The 17,280-nt window shown below is 27.5% G+C and overlaps 4 protein-coding genes across 4 annotated transcripts; 2 read left to right on the top strand and 2 right to left on the bottom strand.

The window, feature by feature from the left end:
- Window positions 1-313: 313 nt before the first annotated feature.
- On the top strand, window positions 314-6,394 carry MKS88_002972 (uncharacterized protein; the record flags this gene model as incomplete). The annotated part of the gene is made up of 2 exons (XM_067216025.1): window positions 314-2,156; window positions 2,409-6,394. 2 exons carry the CDS (start codon window positions 314-316, stop codon window positions 6,392-6,394), a joined length of 5,829 nt encoding a protein of 1,942 aa, XP_067073546.1.
- A 1,091-nt stretch (window positions 6,395-7,485) lies between these two features.
- On the top strand, window positions 7,486-8,781 carry MKS88_002971 (apical exonemal protein; the record flags this gene model as incomplete). Its single annotated transcript, XM_067216024.1, has 1 exon — window positions 7,486-8,781. The coding sequence occupies one exon, from the start codon at window positions 7,486-7,488 to the stop codon at window positions 8,779-8,781; it is 1,296 nt and encodes a 431-aa protein (XP_067073545.1).
- A 600-nt stretch (window positions 8,782-9,381) lies between these two features.
- MKS88_002970 (ribosomal protein S9) lies at window positions 9,382-10,272 on the bottom strand (the record flags this gene model as incomplete). Its single annotated transcript, XM_067216023.1, has 1 exon — window positions 9,382-10,272. The coding sequence occupies one exon, from the start codon at window positions 10,270-10,272 to the stop codon at window positions 9,382-9,384; it is 891 nt and encodes a 296-aa protein (XP_067073544.1).
- Window positions 10,273-12,805: 2,533 nt separating this feature from the next.
- On the bottom strand, window positions 12,806-17,280 carry MKS88_002969 (subtilisin-like protease 2; the record flags this gene model as incomplete). Its single annotated transcript, XM_067216022.1, has 3 exons — window positions 12,806-13,886; window positions 13,979-14,140; window positions 14,195-17,280. 3 exons carry the CDS (start codon window positions 17,278-17,280, stop codon window positions 12,806-12,808), a joined length of 4,329 nt encoding a protein of 1,442 aa, XP_067073543.1.

Here is a 17,280-nt window from a genome sequence, read left to right as displayed (position 1 = left end):
GCGGAATGATAAGCTTTGTGTAGTGTCAATCGATGATCATAAAGCGCTCACAATTACATGTACATACATATATGCACATGTATGTGTATATATGCCCAATGGAGGCAAGTTTTCAAATAAAAAAGGCAAGAAAGCAAAATAAAGAAAATCCCAGGAGCTACTGAATTGTATCACTTCTTCCGTTCTACTGTTTTTTTTTTTTTTTTCTTTTTTCTTATAAAAACATAAAGAAAAAAAAAAAAAGTTTCATTATATATGAGTAAATAAAAAAAAAAAAAAGGCTTACTATTTTCAAGTGGAGAAGTACATTGAAATGGAGTACTCAGAAGAAGGAAAAAAAAACTTATGTTATGAATGTGAAAATGTAGAAAGTATGATATATAAAACCAAAAACAAATTATATGTATTAGACCAACTAGATGAAAATTTTGTCTCCAAAAATTACTTTGTGAACAACTACCTCTTATGCGATAAGAATGAAGACAGTAATATGGAGACACAAATAAAATATATTTCTAAGGAGACATTAGATGAAAATAAAACAGTAGGATGTTATAATGCTCTTGAAAAGGTTGGAAATAAGTATAAGGCAAAAACAAATATTTCTTTGGTTCATGATTGTTCTGAATATTCTGAACAAGGGAAACAAATAGGTATATGTTATAACAGCCAAAAAATGGAAGCCATCTGTGGTGGTAACTATAAGTACTACAACTACAGCAACAACTGCAGTAGCGGTTTATCCAGAAAAAAAGGGGAAAATAAAAGCAACACAAATCTTTCGTTGGATTACTATGAAAATGTGTTTTGTTTTCAGCTTGTTTTAAAAGAAATAATAACAGAAATGAATGAGATAAAATTCAAATTAAACCTCCTGGAATTCTACAATTTTTTTTCTAAAATAAATGACTGTATAGTGGTAGGTATAATTCCTTCAACCGACGAACAACAAAAGGAGAAACAGTCCGATTTGCTTATTCTAAATTTTATCAACTTATTATTATACAGACAAAACGAATTAATTGGATTAAATGATTTAACGAAAAATTACATGAAAAATAAAGTACGCTTAGAAAAAGGTGTTAAAAATAAAAAAATGGACAAAATGGGAAAAACGGTAAAAGCGGAAAAAGTGGAAAAAATGTGTACACATTACTATGGAATATTTATTATAGAGAAGCTAAATTATATAATTAATAATAATAAAAACATTTATGATGAAAATAACAATTTAATAAATCCGCACTACTTAATTAACATATTCCCTCCATCTAATATAAAATTAGGACCATCCTCATTTATTTGTGCAAATATGTTATTTGCTTATAATTATATTTATTTTAAAAGAGAAAACCTGTTATTTGCTTCCGTTGATTCATACAATATATTGAAAAAGAAGAAGTATGGCAGTATGCCTTATTTCGGTTTAAAGCAGCATAATTATATGCCTGTAAACAAAGAAAACAAATCAGTAAATTTTATGGACTATTTCTATGAGTATATATATTCTTCTAATATCTACTATAAAAACTTGCTTAATATAAATATTTCAAGAGAAAAGAGGAGTAGGAAAAAAATAGACCAACACAAATTAAACGAAAAAAAGGACACATATATAGAAGAGACATATCATGAATGTACATCAAATTCGAAATGTACACCAAAAGAAGATAACATCATGGATGTAGTTAACAAATTAAGAGATGCATTTAATGAAGAAGAAGGCAAATATAGTCCATCTACTTTTAATATCTACAGTGTGCTGAAAAAGTTATGTAATAGGTTATTTAATCAACATGACCAAAATGTAAAGAACCATGTGGGGTTTAAAAATATATGCACCTTCGAAAATAAAGACTTCCAGTACGAATTTGACAATTCTCAGGATATTTATAACCACTTTTCTCACGAACCTTACTTTTTTTTACATCATATTAATCAAACAAAGACAAACGAATGTGGTAATTTCAACATTCAAGAAGTTAAAAATGAAAGAGAATACACAATTTACAGAATATACACTTTTTTATTTTACATTTGTGATATAGTGTTTTACGTTCAAAAGACGGCATTATCTTTTCATACAACCATAGACCCGTTTTTTGAAAAATTCCTGAAATTTCTTTACAGATACAACTCTAATTTTAGCGCTAAAAGTAATACTTTTAAAAAGTTGTGAAGATGCTTACATGTGTTATGTATATTATTTTTTTTTTTATTTTCTCTTATGCATTGAATGTTTTTATTTTACTGTCATTTGTACCTTTTTATACGTTTGTTACATACATCTGATTCTGTTAACTCACTCTTTGACATTAAATACCAATAATGTACTTCTTAACGCATGAATACTGTCGTATTAACATGTGTAGGATTGCATATTTTGATAATTTATTGCTTCTTTATAGGTACCAAGACAGAGTTGCATTTCGTGTATAACGATGAAGATACAAATGAGTTTTTTAATAAATATAGCAAGTTTTATCATAATAAAATAAGGAAGAAGAAAAAAAAGAAGGAAAATGGAACATTAAAGAAAAAGAAGGAAAAGAAAAACGATTCAGATGAATACATTTACAAATGGTCGGAATCTGACAGTACAGATAAATTAATGGCAAAAAAGGATACATACTATTACAGTGAAGACTGTGAAAGGATTTTAATGAATTATGTGTATACAAATTATGATATGGTAGAAAAAGAAAAAATGGAAAAACTGAAAAGTATTATAGAAAATAATATTATGGAAAAGATTCAAAAAAATAAATTATTTTGTTATGGCAGTAATATTGTTACTATTGTTTTAAATTACAATTTTGAAAGTAACAATTTGTATAAATATTTTGATGAGGACAAAAAAATGAGGTTGGAGTATTTTCCTTTTTTTAAATATAATATTTGTAAATATCAGAAAAAACATAGGAAAGATATAAATAATTCGAAATGTTCTTTTTGCGTAAAAAATAATTTTACTTGTTCTTATTGCCTTAAAAAAAAGTCTACCTCATTATATGCGGAAATATTTAATAACATATTTTATAATGAAAAATATGATGTATCGAATTCTAATTACATCCATCCTACATTTTCTGTTGACTTATTTCAAAAAAGAATTTATCGTTTGATATATAAAAAAAAAAAAGGGGCGATAAATTATTTTGTTGATTATTTTAGTGCACTGTCTGATATTAGGGAAGAGGAAAAACTTTCACCTGATAACTGTCTTACGTTCAATTATTCCTATTCGTGTGATAATACTTCATTTACTAATGTTAAAACGAATATTGATATATTTCTGGGAAAAATGAACCATTCTAATATAGTTTACCCAAAGAATGATACTAAGAAGAACAGCGACAAAGAAGTTGATGAGAAAAAATGTACTATCAACAGTCATAGAGAAAACAAGGGTAACACTACTAGTATGGTTGATTCGAAAATTAGTAGTTACCTTTTAAACAATTCTGTGAAAAACAATGTAAGCATTTGTTATAACAGTTTCTTTTATCAATGGATTAAGGAGGTTAACAATTTTAATGTTACAATAAATGACCTAATAATATATATATCAACATATGATATTTTATATAAATATAATGTTTTGAAAAATAAAAAATTGGACATACAAAGATGTAAATGTATTTCCTGCAGATTTAGTAATATAGTCTCTGTGAAATGCGATAATTTTTGTGAATATGAACAGAATAAGAATACACAAATTCGAGAAATTATTCCATTAAATGATATCACTAAAAGTAGAAGAAACAGTACGCAACTTTTAAACAAAGGGGACATCAATACAGGCATAGATGATGGTAGGATCCACTTGGAGCTTAAAACTTTAAATGAGGAAAATAAAAATAAATTGCCAGAATTGCACGTACTAAATGAGAAGAACTTACTTATACATAACAACAAAGATAAGGCTCCAATACAAAAGGATAATATTTCAAACCAGGAGGGTCTTTACACTCCTTCTAACTCGAAAGGTGCTAAAAACAATTGTTATGGTGTTAATAGTAGAGAAGAGGACTATAAGGAAAATAAGAAAATTTCTAAAGAGGAAAAAAAAATCAACAATTATAATAACAAGTTTATCTGCCCAGACAATAGCATAAGTAACAAAAAGGACCATATCAACAGGAATAATGAGCAAGTATGTAGTAATGATAAAAAATTTGAGTCACAGGTAATTCGTATGCAAAATTACATAGATATAAATCTTTTTAGCAAAACTGGGAATAACCATAGTTGTAAAAAAAAAAATGATCTTGTAAAAAATGAAGTAAAAAATAACTATCATATGTTTTATAAAAATAATGATTACTCTTCTACAATCATAGAAGGTATTTTCTACATTTTGCTTAAATGTTATGTTTCTTTACCGAAAGAATTAAAGGGGCATGAACTAGTTGATAACTTATTAGATTTAATCGAAATGTTTCTCTTATATTTGTTGAATAAAGGGTTTCATATTTTACATGAACAAGAATTGTTTGTAAATACAATTAAAAGTTTACATGCATATTTTTTGTTTTCCTTAAATAAAACTAAGGACATAATTACTAGTTACATTATTAATAACGATAATGTTGATCTTATTATAAATCCATGTATATTTCTCTTTATGAAACATTTAATTAGAGAAGAGAAGCGAATGCATAATCGTAAATTAGATGAATATTCATTATTTAAAAATTTATCAGGACGTAAGAGCAATGGCATAAATTATGCATATTTGCACCAGCTAGAAAGTGGAAAGTATGAAAAAGGAAAAGATAACAATAAAGATATTGAAAAAGATAAAAATAATGATATCGAAAAAGATAACGAAAAAGAAGACGAAAAAGATAAAAAAGAAGAAAATAATTACATTAAGAAAAGGGAGCATATTTACCGAGAATTTTCTACTCCATTTGAGGAAAATTTTATGTACACATTTATTATGAGTGCATTAAATTTAAATTATTGTGAAAATCTTAAGCTGCTAAAAAAAAAATCAGAGACAGTATTTTCCAATGTAACTGTTCTAGCGTACAATTTTAAAAGTATTAAAATGTACAAAGATTTTGTGAATAATGAGCTAAAAACGAAATATAATAATTCCATAATTTTTAAATTAAAAAATGACTTTTCACTTTACTTATGCAAAGAAGATTTATGCAATATACATAATCAAAAGCATAATAGTTATTTATTTAAAAATTTCATAAATACATTTGATAACATACAACTTTATCAGCTTAAAGACAACCCAAATATATACCTCTATGTCAATGTAGAATGTGAATGCTACCAAGGATGCAGATATTTTAAAAGTATTAATTCGACTACTAACTATTTTCATAAATATAACGAAAAGGGTTCTTCAACTCAAGGTAATAAAGAACATGGTAAAAAAATTGTTGATTTTAAAAAAGATGCAAGTTTTAAAATAGAACAGTTGAATGATCTCAATCTAACAGGTATAGATTATTTTAACATTTCCAAAGGTGCTAATGCAATAAGCCAACGGGGCGAAAAATACGTATATGTTAAAAATTCCTCTTTAAATGATAATTGCAACAAGGATGATGTCAAGAAGAACAAGAATGCGACCTATAACACAACAGAGTTTATAGGTAACAAGGTCCTTATCCACACCTTACCTGTTTTTGACACTTGTCCTGCACATGTAAATAATATAAACCAAAATGAAAACTTAAACTATTTTATTAAAAATACGAATGCAAAATTATCTAGAATTTGGGTGTACTCACCTGTAATAAAAAACATTTCTTTTCGAACAAAAATATGTATACCTTTACCTTTAACACAATTATATAAGATGAAAGAAAAATTAGAAAATAATGAACACTTTGAATTTGAAAGGTTCGATGTGAACGAAGAGAATTTTGTATATATGTATCTCAGTCACGGGGAAATTTTAGTTCCTCAGCACACATTAGCCCTGTTAACTTTTCCTTTATTTTTCTATGTTTGTTCAAAAAAATTGCTAAATGAAATTAATAATTTACTTAATCAGAATGGAAAGACAGATACGAATTATATAACCCAAAAAAATAATTTATTTTGTTCCAAATTCGAAGAAAATTTTTTTTTTTATCATTTTTACATAGACATTAATATATTTGATGTTTCGAATTCTTCACAAGAAAGTGAATCATTGGTCAATGCATATGCGAGTAACCATTGTAAATCAACTGCACATGTTCACCACACTACTGTGAATAAAAAAGATACAAAAAAAAAGTCTACTGAAAATAATTTAACGAGCTCCAAAGGTTGTAATAAACAAAAATATGTTATCTTACCTTTTCCATATTTTTACAATTGCACTAATGAATTAAATAATTATAGAATTAGTATTGATTTTACAGAGCTGGAAATTTGACATCATCCCTTTTCAAATTATTAAAAGGATTGGCGACGAATCACAAAATGTGGAAAAAAAACGAAAAGGGAAAATGCTACAATAGTAATGCTAATAAAATATACTAAAAACGGAAGATTGGAATACCCAAAAATAGTCAACTGTGAAGAAAATTACATATATATATATATATATATATATATATATATATATATATATATATATATATCTTTGCGAATAAAAGTTGGCCGCAGTTTCAACAGAATTATAGGTGATATTTAAACTCAAAAAAATGAAAACTTTTGTTTGTCAATTCAAAATGCTAATAAAAAATATGCTTGCGCTTATTTTTGCTAAATGCACAAGATGCATTACATTTGTTCTTGTTGATTTTTGTCGTTATATATGTATATATGTACATATATATATATATATATATATATATACACGTAAAGTTGTATGCGTAATTCTTTCACATTTTATCGTTATGTATTTTTTTTTTTTTTTTTATCATCTAATTCGCATTCTGTTTTTGATGTAGCAGCTGTATGCATATATTTATACTTTTGAATAATTATATTTATATAAGCAAAATATGCGTAATTTTTTTTTTTTTTGTTGTTCGAAAATATTCCGTTTTATTATATCAAATTTATACAATTATTTATAACGTACATTTTTTTGAAAAACATCTCACGAAGTGTGTGAAACATAGCTGGAAAAATGACCTATAAAAAATGATAAATGCAGTGTAAAACATTTAATATATAGCACACATTTTTTCCAACACAAAAACTGTAAAACGTGTGGATAATTTAAGCTGTTTAAAAAAAAAAAAAAAGAAAAAAGAAAAGCGAGTTAACACTTTTTGGCGCTACATTAACTTCATATCTTTAAATAATTAAGCAAAAAGGTAGATAGAAAGGAGGGATAGCATATACATAAATATATATATATATATACATATATATATGTATATATTTATATGCGCATTTAAATCTTTTTTTTTTTTTTTTTCTATTCCTTTAAACTGTTACAGACTGCTCCTCAATCTGGTTCGTGTCGCTACGTTTAACTGCTTTTTCCCCTTCCCGCATTCACACGAAAAGAGCATGGAGAAACTATACAACTGCGAAATTTTAGACAAAAATAATATACTTTGTGATAGTGGAGAAAACGAGATATACAATTTAAAGCTAGCCGAATCTGATTCAAAAGGTTGCATCGATTCTACAATTCACAATATTTTAAATTACACGGAATTGTACAAAAATTTTAAAAAAAAGAATAATGTTAAATCATACAATAAGTTACCTGTACATGCATATAAATTTCCCAAAAATACAAAAAATGCAAATTTTGACGAATTAAAAAGAGAGTTCATATATAACCAACTAAATAAAGAGGCCGAAAAGGATAACGGTAAAAATGAAATGAATAATGAGAATTTAAATTATTATGAGGGTAATCTTAAAATTTTAATTCCTAAAGATGAAAAACGCCAAAGGGGTATCATTAAAAAAGAAAAAAAAAGTTTAAGAGAAAAGATTTATGATGGAGATGTAATGTTTTACGAAGATTACATAGAGCAATTAGCAGCAAAAGATTATGAATATTTTTTTAGAAAGCCTTATGAAATAAAAAGAAAAGATGAAGGAGGGAAGTATTACTTTTATGGGAAAAAAATGCCCATGGAATTAAATGAAGATATATACAGAAAATTTTATAATTTAGATGATGAATACTTTATCAAAAAATTAGACATAAAAGAGAAGCTCCATAAAAATGTAAAAAAAGATGTTGAAAAAGAAAAAAAGGAGGAAAAAGAAAAAATATTAGAAAAGGAGTATCAAAAATTAAGTTATGAAGATCGAAATTTTATACAAAAAATCAAAGAAGAAAATCATATGCAGATGTACGCTACGTACAAATTTTATAAAAAAAATAAAAATATATTCGAAAAAAATTTACCAGAAATAAAAAAAAAAGAATTATTGTTTGGTCATATTCCTGATATTATACTCCCTGCTAATACTAGAAAAACGAAGCACCCAAAAAATTGTACTGTTCCTGTAAGTAGTTTACATACGTATGCAAAATTTATTGATGATTTATTTAAGTGCCCCTACATATATACCGCCATTGATGAACAATTAGGAAAGTACTGGAAAACTAATGAAAATGAAGTTATACAAAACATAAAATCAGAACATATTAAAAAAGGCTATAAAAAAGATATATATTCTGCAACAAAAGAGCAGTTACAGGTTACCAGTGAAAAACTGAAAAATCTGCTTAAAAATGAAGAGAGTGCAAATAATAAAAACATGAATTTCACTGTAAAATTTAAAATACAAAAAAAAGAAAATAAAAATAAAACTGTCTGCAATGGTAGATATGTCATATAGAAAAGCAGAAAGATATCGATGTATATATAAATGCTTGCGCGTAAATTCTTTGTAATATTATTTGCGACAATATTGAAGGGAGCCGTAAAGACGAGAAGGGGACATGCTTATTTTACACAATGAAAATTTTATATCATTAAAAGAAAAAAGGAAAAAAATTTACGAACATAATTGCAGTTCTTTCTTTGTGCCTTATCCGCATATACTCTTTTTTACAATTATATATTTTGTTGTGTATGTCCATTTGTTCATATGTTCACTGCTCATTTGTGCATATGTTCACTGTGCATTTGTTCATGCATATTGTTTTTGTTAATTTTTTAAATAGTCTAATTACATCATTTATCGTTTTAGTTTTTCAAACTATATTGTTTTTAAAGCTTTTTGTGCGAATACTCAAATTACTGCTTCATTTTAAGGACTGTCTGAACTCCGTTTTTAATGAGACACTATATAGATATATACATTTGCATATATATACACAGACGTGTACATACCTTTTTTCCGATGCTTATATCATACCTTTCATTATAGCAACATAATTTTCTTGTTAAAAATCGGGTATACTAAAACACCGACAAAGGAGAACGTGCTGACAATTTACCTTTTTGACCACTGCTTCATAGCCCTTGATTTTTTCCTTCCAGGCATTTTCGGAAACTTCTGTCTCATGTCTTCGTACAAAATATCATGTTCTTTTAGTTCATCATAAATATATGGGCACGCGTTCACTAAAGCCCTTCCTATTGCTAATCTAGCAGCTTTTGATTGTCCGCTTATGCCTCCTCCTTTTAATTTTATAAATACATCATATACACATGCTGTTTTTGTTAAATAAAAGGGTTCTACCACATCCATTCTATTGTAAAAATAAGGCCAGCGGATATATAAATCTTCTTGGTTATTTATTTTGATAACACCTGTACCCCTTTTTATATAAACATATGCACAAGATCTTTTATTCGTGCCTATACCTTCTGATTCTTCTAACCATTCCATGTTATTATGAATAAATGTTTTTCCCCTTTTTTTATTAAAATTTTCAGTGAGAATCTTGTTAATAATACTCTCACTTAATTTATTTGCGCATTCACTTGTTTCAGTACTATTTAAAAAAGCTTCCTTTTTTTTTTCTTTCTCTTCTTCGTCTTCCATTTTTAGCTCTCTAATCTTTTCATCAATTCGATTTATTTCCAATGAATCTTTTTGCTTGTTTACTATACTTAAAAAATTCTCAATAACAAATGGGCTAGTGTCTGCAGAAAAAGGGGGTGATCTCATGATTATTTTTTGTATTTCTGTTGTGGTCTTAATCCCCATTTCTTTAGACAAATACAACGCTTCATCTAATGATAATATATATTCATTTTTCTCTTTTTTATTTATTCCTTCTTTTGAACAAGATGTATTTACGTATCTGCTGAAGTTATTTATCCTTACCTTCCTGTTGTACCCTTTCAGCAACTCTTTCGATATTTGGAATACACACATCATATTGTTCAAAAGTATTGAATAACATATTATATACGCATACGTATATAATATAAATGTTTATACTAAATGAATAAGTATACACTGTATTACATATATTTTTCTGCATTTTCAATACTCATATATATATATATATATATATATTTTTTTTTTTTTTTTCACATCTTTCTATCCTATTTTTAATAGTTAGTGCGCACGATTTATCAGTTTCTCTTTCTTATCATGGAAGACCAAGGGCATGAATTTGGCAGAAATTTATTAAATGTTCTATTATTCTGCTTTGTTATGGTGCTTAGCTGTGTGATTCTCATGGTTAATTTTAACATGACTAGTTCATTATAATGCTTGATTAAATGTGTTGCCTTTCTACCATTTTTTTACCTATACATTCAACAACTATTTTTGGGTAAAATATATTTATATTTTTTTTTTTCTGCAAAAGGGAAAAAAATACAGAACATTTTTTTTTTAAGTTATTAAAAATGTAGGATTTAATATATTCTTAAAAAAAAATCATACTGTTGGGAAAATTTATTTTAGGTAGTTTTACTTGCATGTAAACTAACAAAAAAGTAGCTATAAAAAATTGCGCATATATATATGCATGTATATATTTGTGCGCACCAAATTGATAAGCAAAAAAATGCGTTACTGAAAAGCTGAAAAAAAAAAAAATTTACTGATAGGTACACCTTTCATAGGGAAAAATATACATAATAAAAATTTTATATATACATTAGTTACCCCTTCTCGGCCTCTTGGCTAAGATCAATTTGTAGTACCTGTTCTTATCAGCGTGATAGCTGATATGGTCTCAATTGAGACCTTATCAATTTTCACATTAATTTTTGATTGGGGAAAGGATAATTAGAAGCTTGCTTCTTATAACCTTTCGCGCGTTGCCTTACCCTAGCACAAAAGGTTTGTACAGTGCACCCTTTAACAATTTATAAGTATACCAATTCTTTTGCATAAATATGAAATAAAAATTTGTATAGGATCTAATAATATTTGCTAATGTGAATAGCTACTGTTCCTATTGGGGTGTATAATCCCCATTCATTATTGCTTCATATGTGTTGTACAAATATATATATATATGTATTATATAGAAATTATTTCTATTTTAACGTATTTTGAATTTTGAAATAATTTTTTTGAAGGAGAATTTATTATAATCAATGTAGCAGTTAAAAGCTTTTGGTATATTGTAAAGTTGAATATTGTAAAAGAAATCATTTATTATAAATAGAATGTACGTACATGTTAATTATCAATATATTAAATTATACGTAGTTTTTATGTATATTATTATAATAATTTTTATGAGAATTTTTATATTATATTTATTGAGCCTACTCTATTCAGAATTAATAAATTCAGAAATATAGGATGTTGTTATAAAGGAATATGTAATTGTATTTTCTGCATTTATGTGGTAATTTCTTTTTTTTGTTTTTTAGTTTAAATTTGTGTAATATTAATTTTAATTTTCTTTTTTAAGATAAGTGATATTATTGTTTTACCTTATACTATACAATCTTATAAAAAGAGGAACAATAATAAATAAAGCATTATATTTTATTATAACGTAAAACTCATATGTAGCCCATATTTTTGCTATTGTTTTTTTTAATGTTTGTTGTTAATAATTGTTTTAAAGCAGTGATATTAAAAATTTTAATTCATTTTTAAGGATTATATGGTAAAACTTCCTGTAAGTTCATTGTAGGTTTTGCACATTTTGCACAAAGTGAATTTAGTATCCCGACTATATATATATATATATATATATATATATATATATTCTTACATATGATGTTATTGAGTTATAAATTTATACATAATGCGTACGTGTTAATTTAATTACCTTCACTTCGAAATGTTGAACCACCTTTTTATTAAAAGCTATTACGATTCATTATAAAATAAATTGTTATTAATGGTTACAAAATAAATATAATATGTGTATGAATTTAACGAAGGTAAAGTGGAAAGAGGAAATAATTAAATGAAATCAATGATACTGAAAAATAATAAAGAAAAATAATAAATTAATAAGGAAAAAATATAGGATGGTTCAAACAAATATTATTATGATAATGCAGCAAAAAATTTGTAGGTACTACTAAATATATTGAGTGTTGTGTAAATTAAAAAAAAAAAAAATAATAAAATTAAACAATTAAACAATTAAACAATTAAACAATTAATTAGTTTATCAAAGATTTAAGCAGCTAAACAATTAAGCAATGCGAATATCCTTTTTGAGGTAAATAATATCAAATTATGAGGAAATTAAACAATTGCATTTTAGTAATAATATATATAGTAAAAGGGTTCAGAAATTATAATCAATACCAATTTATTTTCAACCCATTTGCGCATACTTTTAGTGTGCGAAAGTATATGTATATGATATTCTTGGATGAACACACACATGTACACTAAACCGTACACTCATCAATACATCCATACAATATGTTGATCGGCAAATGCGCCATGCTACGGATAATGCCCCTTGCTGTTTCAATTATTCCATGAACATATCATCTAATTTGTTTAGCGTCTCGTTAACGTTTTTATCTCCCGAAATTTTGGTATCCCCACGCCTTAACTCCGATCTATTTACTAAGTCGCAGTTTTCGAATTTCAGTTTTTTTGGTACATCATTCATTAAAATAGAATTTCTATCTTTTCCTTTAATAATACTAAATCTTACACGGTTATTTAATTTTTCTATATGTTCTTTCTTTTCTTTTTCAAGATCTTCACATTTTGGACCATGTAAGATATGTCTTTTCTCCGCCACGTTATAATTTTCAAAGTTATGTTCATTATCGTCATTACAGTATTCATCATGATATATTTTTTTCGTCATATAAATTGTCCCTGCAACAATTAACAAAAATGCTACAAAAAACAAAGCTAACGATGTAATAAGAAAATAATTATCTGTTTCGTATAAATTATATAAAGCGTTTTCACATATATAAGACAGCACTTCATCATTACTAGCTTCATTGCTATCAATATCCATTTTCTTTCCATATCTTGGTGATTCTTTAAAATTTGCTAATTTTGTATTAGTTACTATTTTTATAGGTATTAAAATTTCACCATAAACATTAGAATTTTCTTCAGTAGGCATAACTGCTATAACAATATCAGTTTCATATACTCCGTTTTTATATGCTGAAAATACAATAGGTATATGTTTTTTTTGCCCTTTATCTAAATTAAATTTAACAAAATGGCAATCCATCTGCATCCATAACCCTCCTAATAATGTCGTTAATACAGCCGCTTCTGCATTTACTAAACTGTCATTAATTGTTTTCCTTCTTCGAGATACAACTTTGATAGATGTCCTAGTTATAATGTCTAACACCTCCTCAGCTGAAGGAATAAATCCTTGGTTGTAACAAACTGAGTATATTAATGCACTAACTCCACATACATGAGGAGCTGCCATGGATGTTCCTGTGTTTATTTTGTATGAGTTGTTAGGTGTAGTTGAATATATGTGGTGCCCTGGAGCAAGTATGTGAACACTCTTTACCCCGTAGTTAGAAAAGGGAGAAATTTCGAAATTCTTGCTGATGGACGCAACGCTGCAGGGAGAAGTGGTGAAATGAAAGGGGGAGAAGTAAAAAATTGGTGAAGTAAAATGGAGGTTTAATAAAAAAGGGAGATGGAGAAGGACAATATAATAAACATGTCGTAAAATGCCTTAAAGTAAGGTATCCTATCATGAGATAAAACACCAATAGATATAGAGTACTTGAAAAGCATGATACGAAAAGATACAACAACAGCATCATCAGCAACAACACAAAAAAAGTGCGCTTTCATTATAATAGTGAAACTTGAGAGAACACAGCAAAATATCACGACAAATCAAGAAATAGCATTCGAGTACCTGTACACATGGGGAAGCTTAAAATTTGCGGGATACAAAGGATGTTCATCATTATTTTTATTTTCGTTTCCTGCAGCTGATACCAAAGCAGTCCCTTTTCCATTAAAGGTATATTTTAATCTCTGAACAGCTAAATATATGTTAGGATCATATTTACTAGAACCCCAGCTGGCATTAATAATTGGTGCTTTATTTAATATACAAACATTTATAGCTTTAATAGCATGAAAGCTACTTCCATATTTTGCTCCATCAATAAATCGTAAAGATATTAGTGTAATATTAGGAGCTACACCAACCATACCTAAATCATTTACTTCTCCTCCAATAATTCCTGTAACGTGTGTCCCATGACCTGATGAATCTGTTGGATTCTTTACCATAAAATCGTAAAAGCCTTCTGTCATTTCGTATTTATCTGTATATTCTGGAATATATATATTTTTCATTAAATCAATATGATTTTTATCTACTCCTGAATCTATAACACATACCTTTACATTTTTATTTCCATATCCTGCTAAAAACCACGCATTAAAAACTCGTATAATAGACAGATTCCATGTAGAATATTCTCTTAATTCTTTTGGAAGGAAATTTAATATTTCTTTTTGGACACGGAAATTTCTTTTATTCATTTTTCGGGCAAATGATATGAAGGGATCCATGCTCCAGAACTTGCGTAAGAACGAATATTTTATATTATATAAGTTTTTCTTTTTTTTAATATATTTTTTCTTCCCTTCCTCTTTCTTTTTTTCTTTTTCTTCTTGTCCAAATCCAGCTTGCCCTTTTCTATTTGTATCAGCATGTTCTCCATCCTTTATAGGACCAGCATTTGTGTAATTCATACCATCGTCCTTATTATAAAGATGATCATTGTTTGTGTCAAATGTTACATACATATTTGAGAAGCTCCAATTTTCTGTATATTCTTCTAATTCTTTGTATAATATTGTTAAAGCCTCTTTTAGTATATGGTAATTATTCATATCAAAAACATTTGGCACAAAAAAACATAAAAAATTTATTGGGGAAGAGACATCATAAGATATTTTATCTACTTCCTCAAAATTCTTTTTTATGTATGTCTCAAATTTATTATTCGCATTTTTTATAACATTTTTCATGAAAGGGGAGTGTAAATCTAGATCTCCTCTCAGCACAAATATTAGTTCTTGATTTGAAGAATCACCATTTTTCAGATTAAGGAGGTATTGATCTACCACTTTGTCTACACTTAAAATACTGTTTACATCATCCGGATTCATTTCCTTACTATTGTCATTTTTTTTTGCACTCTCTTTATCCTTGGTTTGGTCTGAATCGCTCTTTACTTTATGTTCATCACTTGAAAATGATAAGAAGTTGAGCAAACGTTTTAACATCCCTGCTCCACCTCTACCACTACTACTACTGTTAGTACTAGCACTGTAGCTGCTACTGCTAGTACTACTATTATCACTACCACCGCTACTATCGCCTCTTACTTCTTTCCTCTTTTCACTCCTTATTTTATTCTTGTAAGCCTTGCTAAAATCAAGGGTTCCCATTCCATCATATAAATTCCTATGTTTAATACTTTCATCCTGTTCATCTTTTCCCCCCTTTTTCTTTTGAATAAAATTTGTTTCTTGAATTGCACTTGGAATTCCAACTGCTCCCCGTTTCTCAGCTTCTTCCCTATTCTCAGCTCCTTCCACTTTCTCATTTGTTCCCCCTTTCCCAGTTGCTCCCCTATTCTCAGCTCCTTCTCCTTTCTCAGGAGCTTCTACCTTTCTGGCCACTTCTCCTTTTCCAGCTACTTCTTCCGTTTTAATTGCTACTGGTTTAGGATTTTCCTCTCTTTCAGCGTCATCTTCGTTTTCATCCTCTTCAGCTTCAACGAATTTAGGATTTTTTGTTATTAAAACTACCTTATATTTTTTATTTCCTTTATTGGTAAGTACTATATGTCTTTGGTGAGTATAAGTAGTTCTATTTTTTTCATTATATGGTATACTTAAGTTTCCGATGCTAAGTTTTGAAATTTCTGATGCATCCACTGAAATGTCACTTAACAAATCGTTTGAATTTGTTACAATTGTGTAATTATTAAATTCCCGTGATATTATTTCATCATTCATATCTTTTCCATCTTCATTTAATTCATAATTTTTATCTTTTTGATCAACATCGTCTGAGCTTTCATTTTCTTCTTCTTCTTGATCTTCATCATGGAGATTGCTATGCTCACCATTTTGATTATCACCTCTATCATTATGTATATCAACTTTATTTTGCTTTTTCTCTTTCTCATTTTGTCTTTCATTTGCCTCCTTTTCTCTGGCATGTAAGTTGTGTTCTTTCCCTTGTTCTTCCTGTTTTATTACTTCACCAGCTTGTCCTTCAGCTGACTTCCCTTTCATTTCATTTACATCCACTTCATTTTGTCCTTCTGCTCTTACTGTACGAGATGGCTTTGATATTTCTTCTTCATTTGAGCCAATATCTTCTACGTGCATATCCTTTTTATCTAAGTTGTCAACATAACCTATATTTCTATCCTTAATTAAGCTATCAAATTCATTTGATTTACTTATAACATCCATATGATTATCATTATTTCTCATTCCAATATTTATCGCGGAAGATGTAGCACTATGTTTATTTCGTTTTCCTAATTTATGAGGATCGTTCTGATTCCTTCCTTTTAAAATATCACGCTGTTCATGGGGATTTTTTAAAGAAAACTCAAGAAAATGTATCTGTTCGTTTGATTCTTTATTTTGTTCCTTTTTCTCTTCTTTAATATCTTCTCTTTTTTTTTTCTTTTTTTTTTTTTTCTTTTCCTTCTCTTTTGAAATTTTTAGTTTTTCAAAATTAGCTGAAATCTCATAAACATCAAATAGGGGTTTATAACTCTCTTTTATTTCATCTAAGTATTCTGTCTTATCTATTGTGCCATTTATCAAAATTCTACTTCTTCTCTTGATTAACTTAATATTATATACCCCTAACACTTTTAAATATTTTTGGTTGTGGCAATTTTTGTAAAATATAAAATTCGCTAATATTAAAGTTAGAACATAAAATGAGTTCAACAT

Source organism: Plasmodium brasilianum, chromosome 9, assembly GCF_023973825.1.
Source record: "Plasmodium brasilianum strain Bolivian I chromosome 9, whole genome shotgun sequence".
NCBI classification, from domain to species: domain Eukaryota; phylum Apicomplexa; class Aconoidasida; order Haemosporida; family Plasmodiidae; genus Plasmodium; species Plasmodium brasilianum.
The sequence above is the reverse complement of the archived record's forward strand: the minus strand, read 5'-3'. Positions and strand labels throughout refer to the sequence as shown.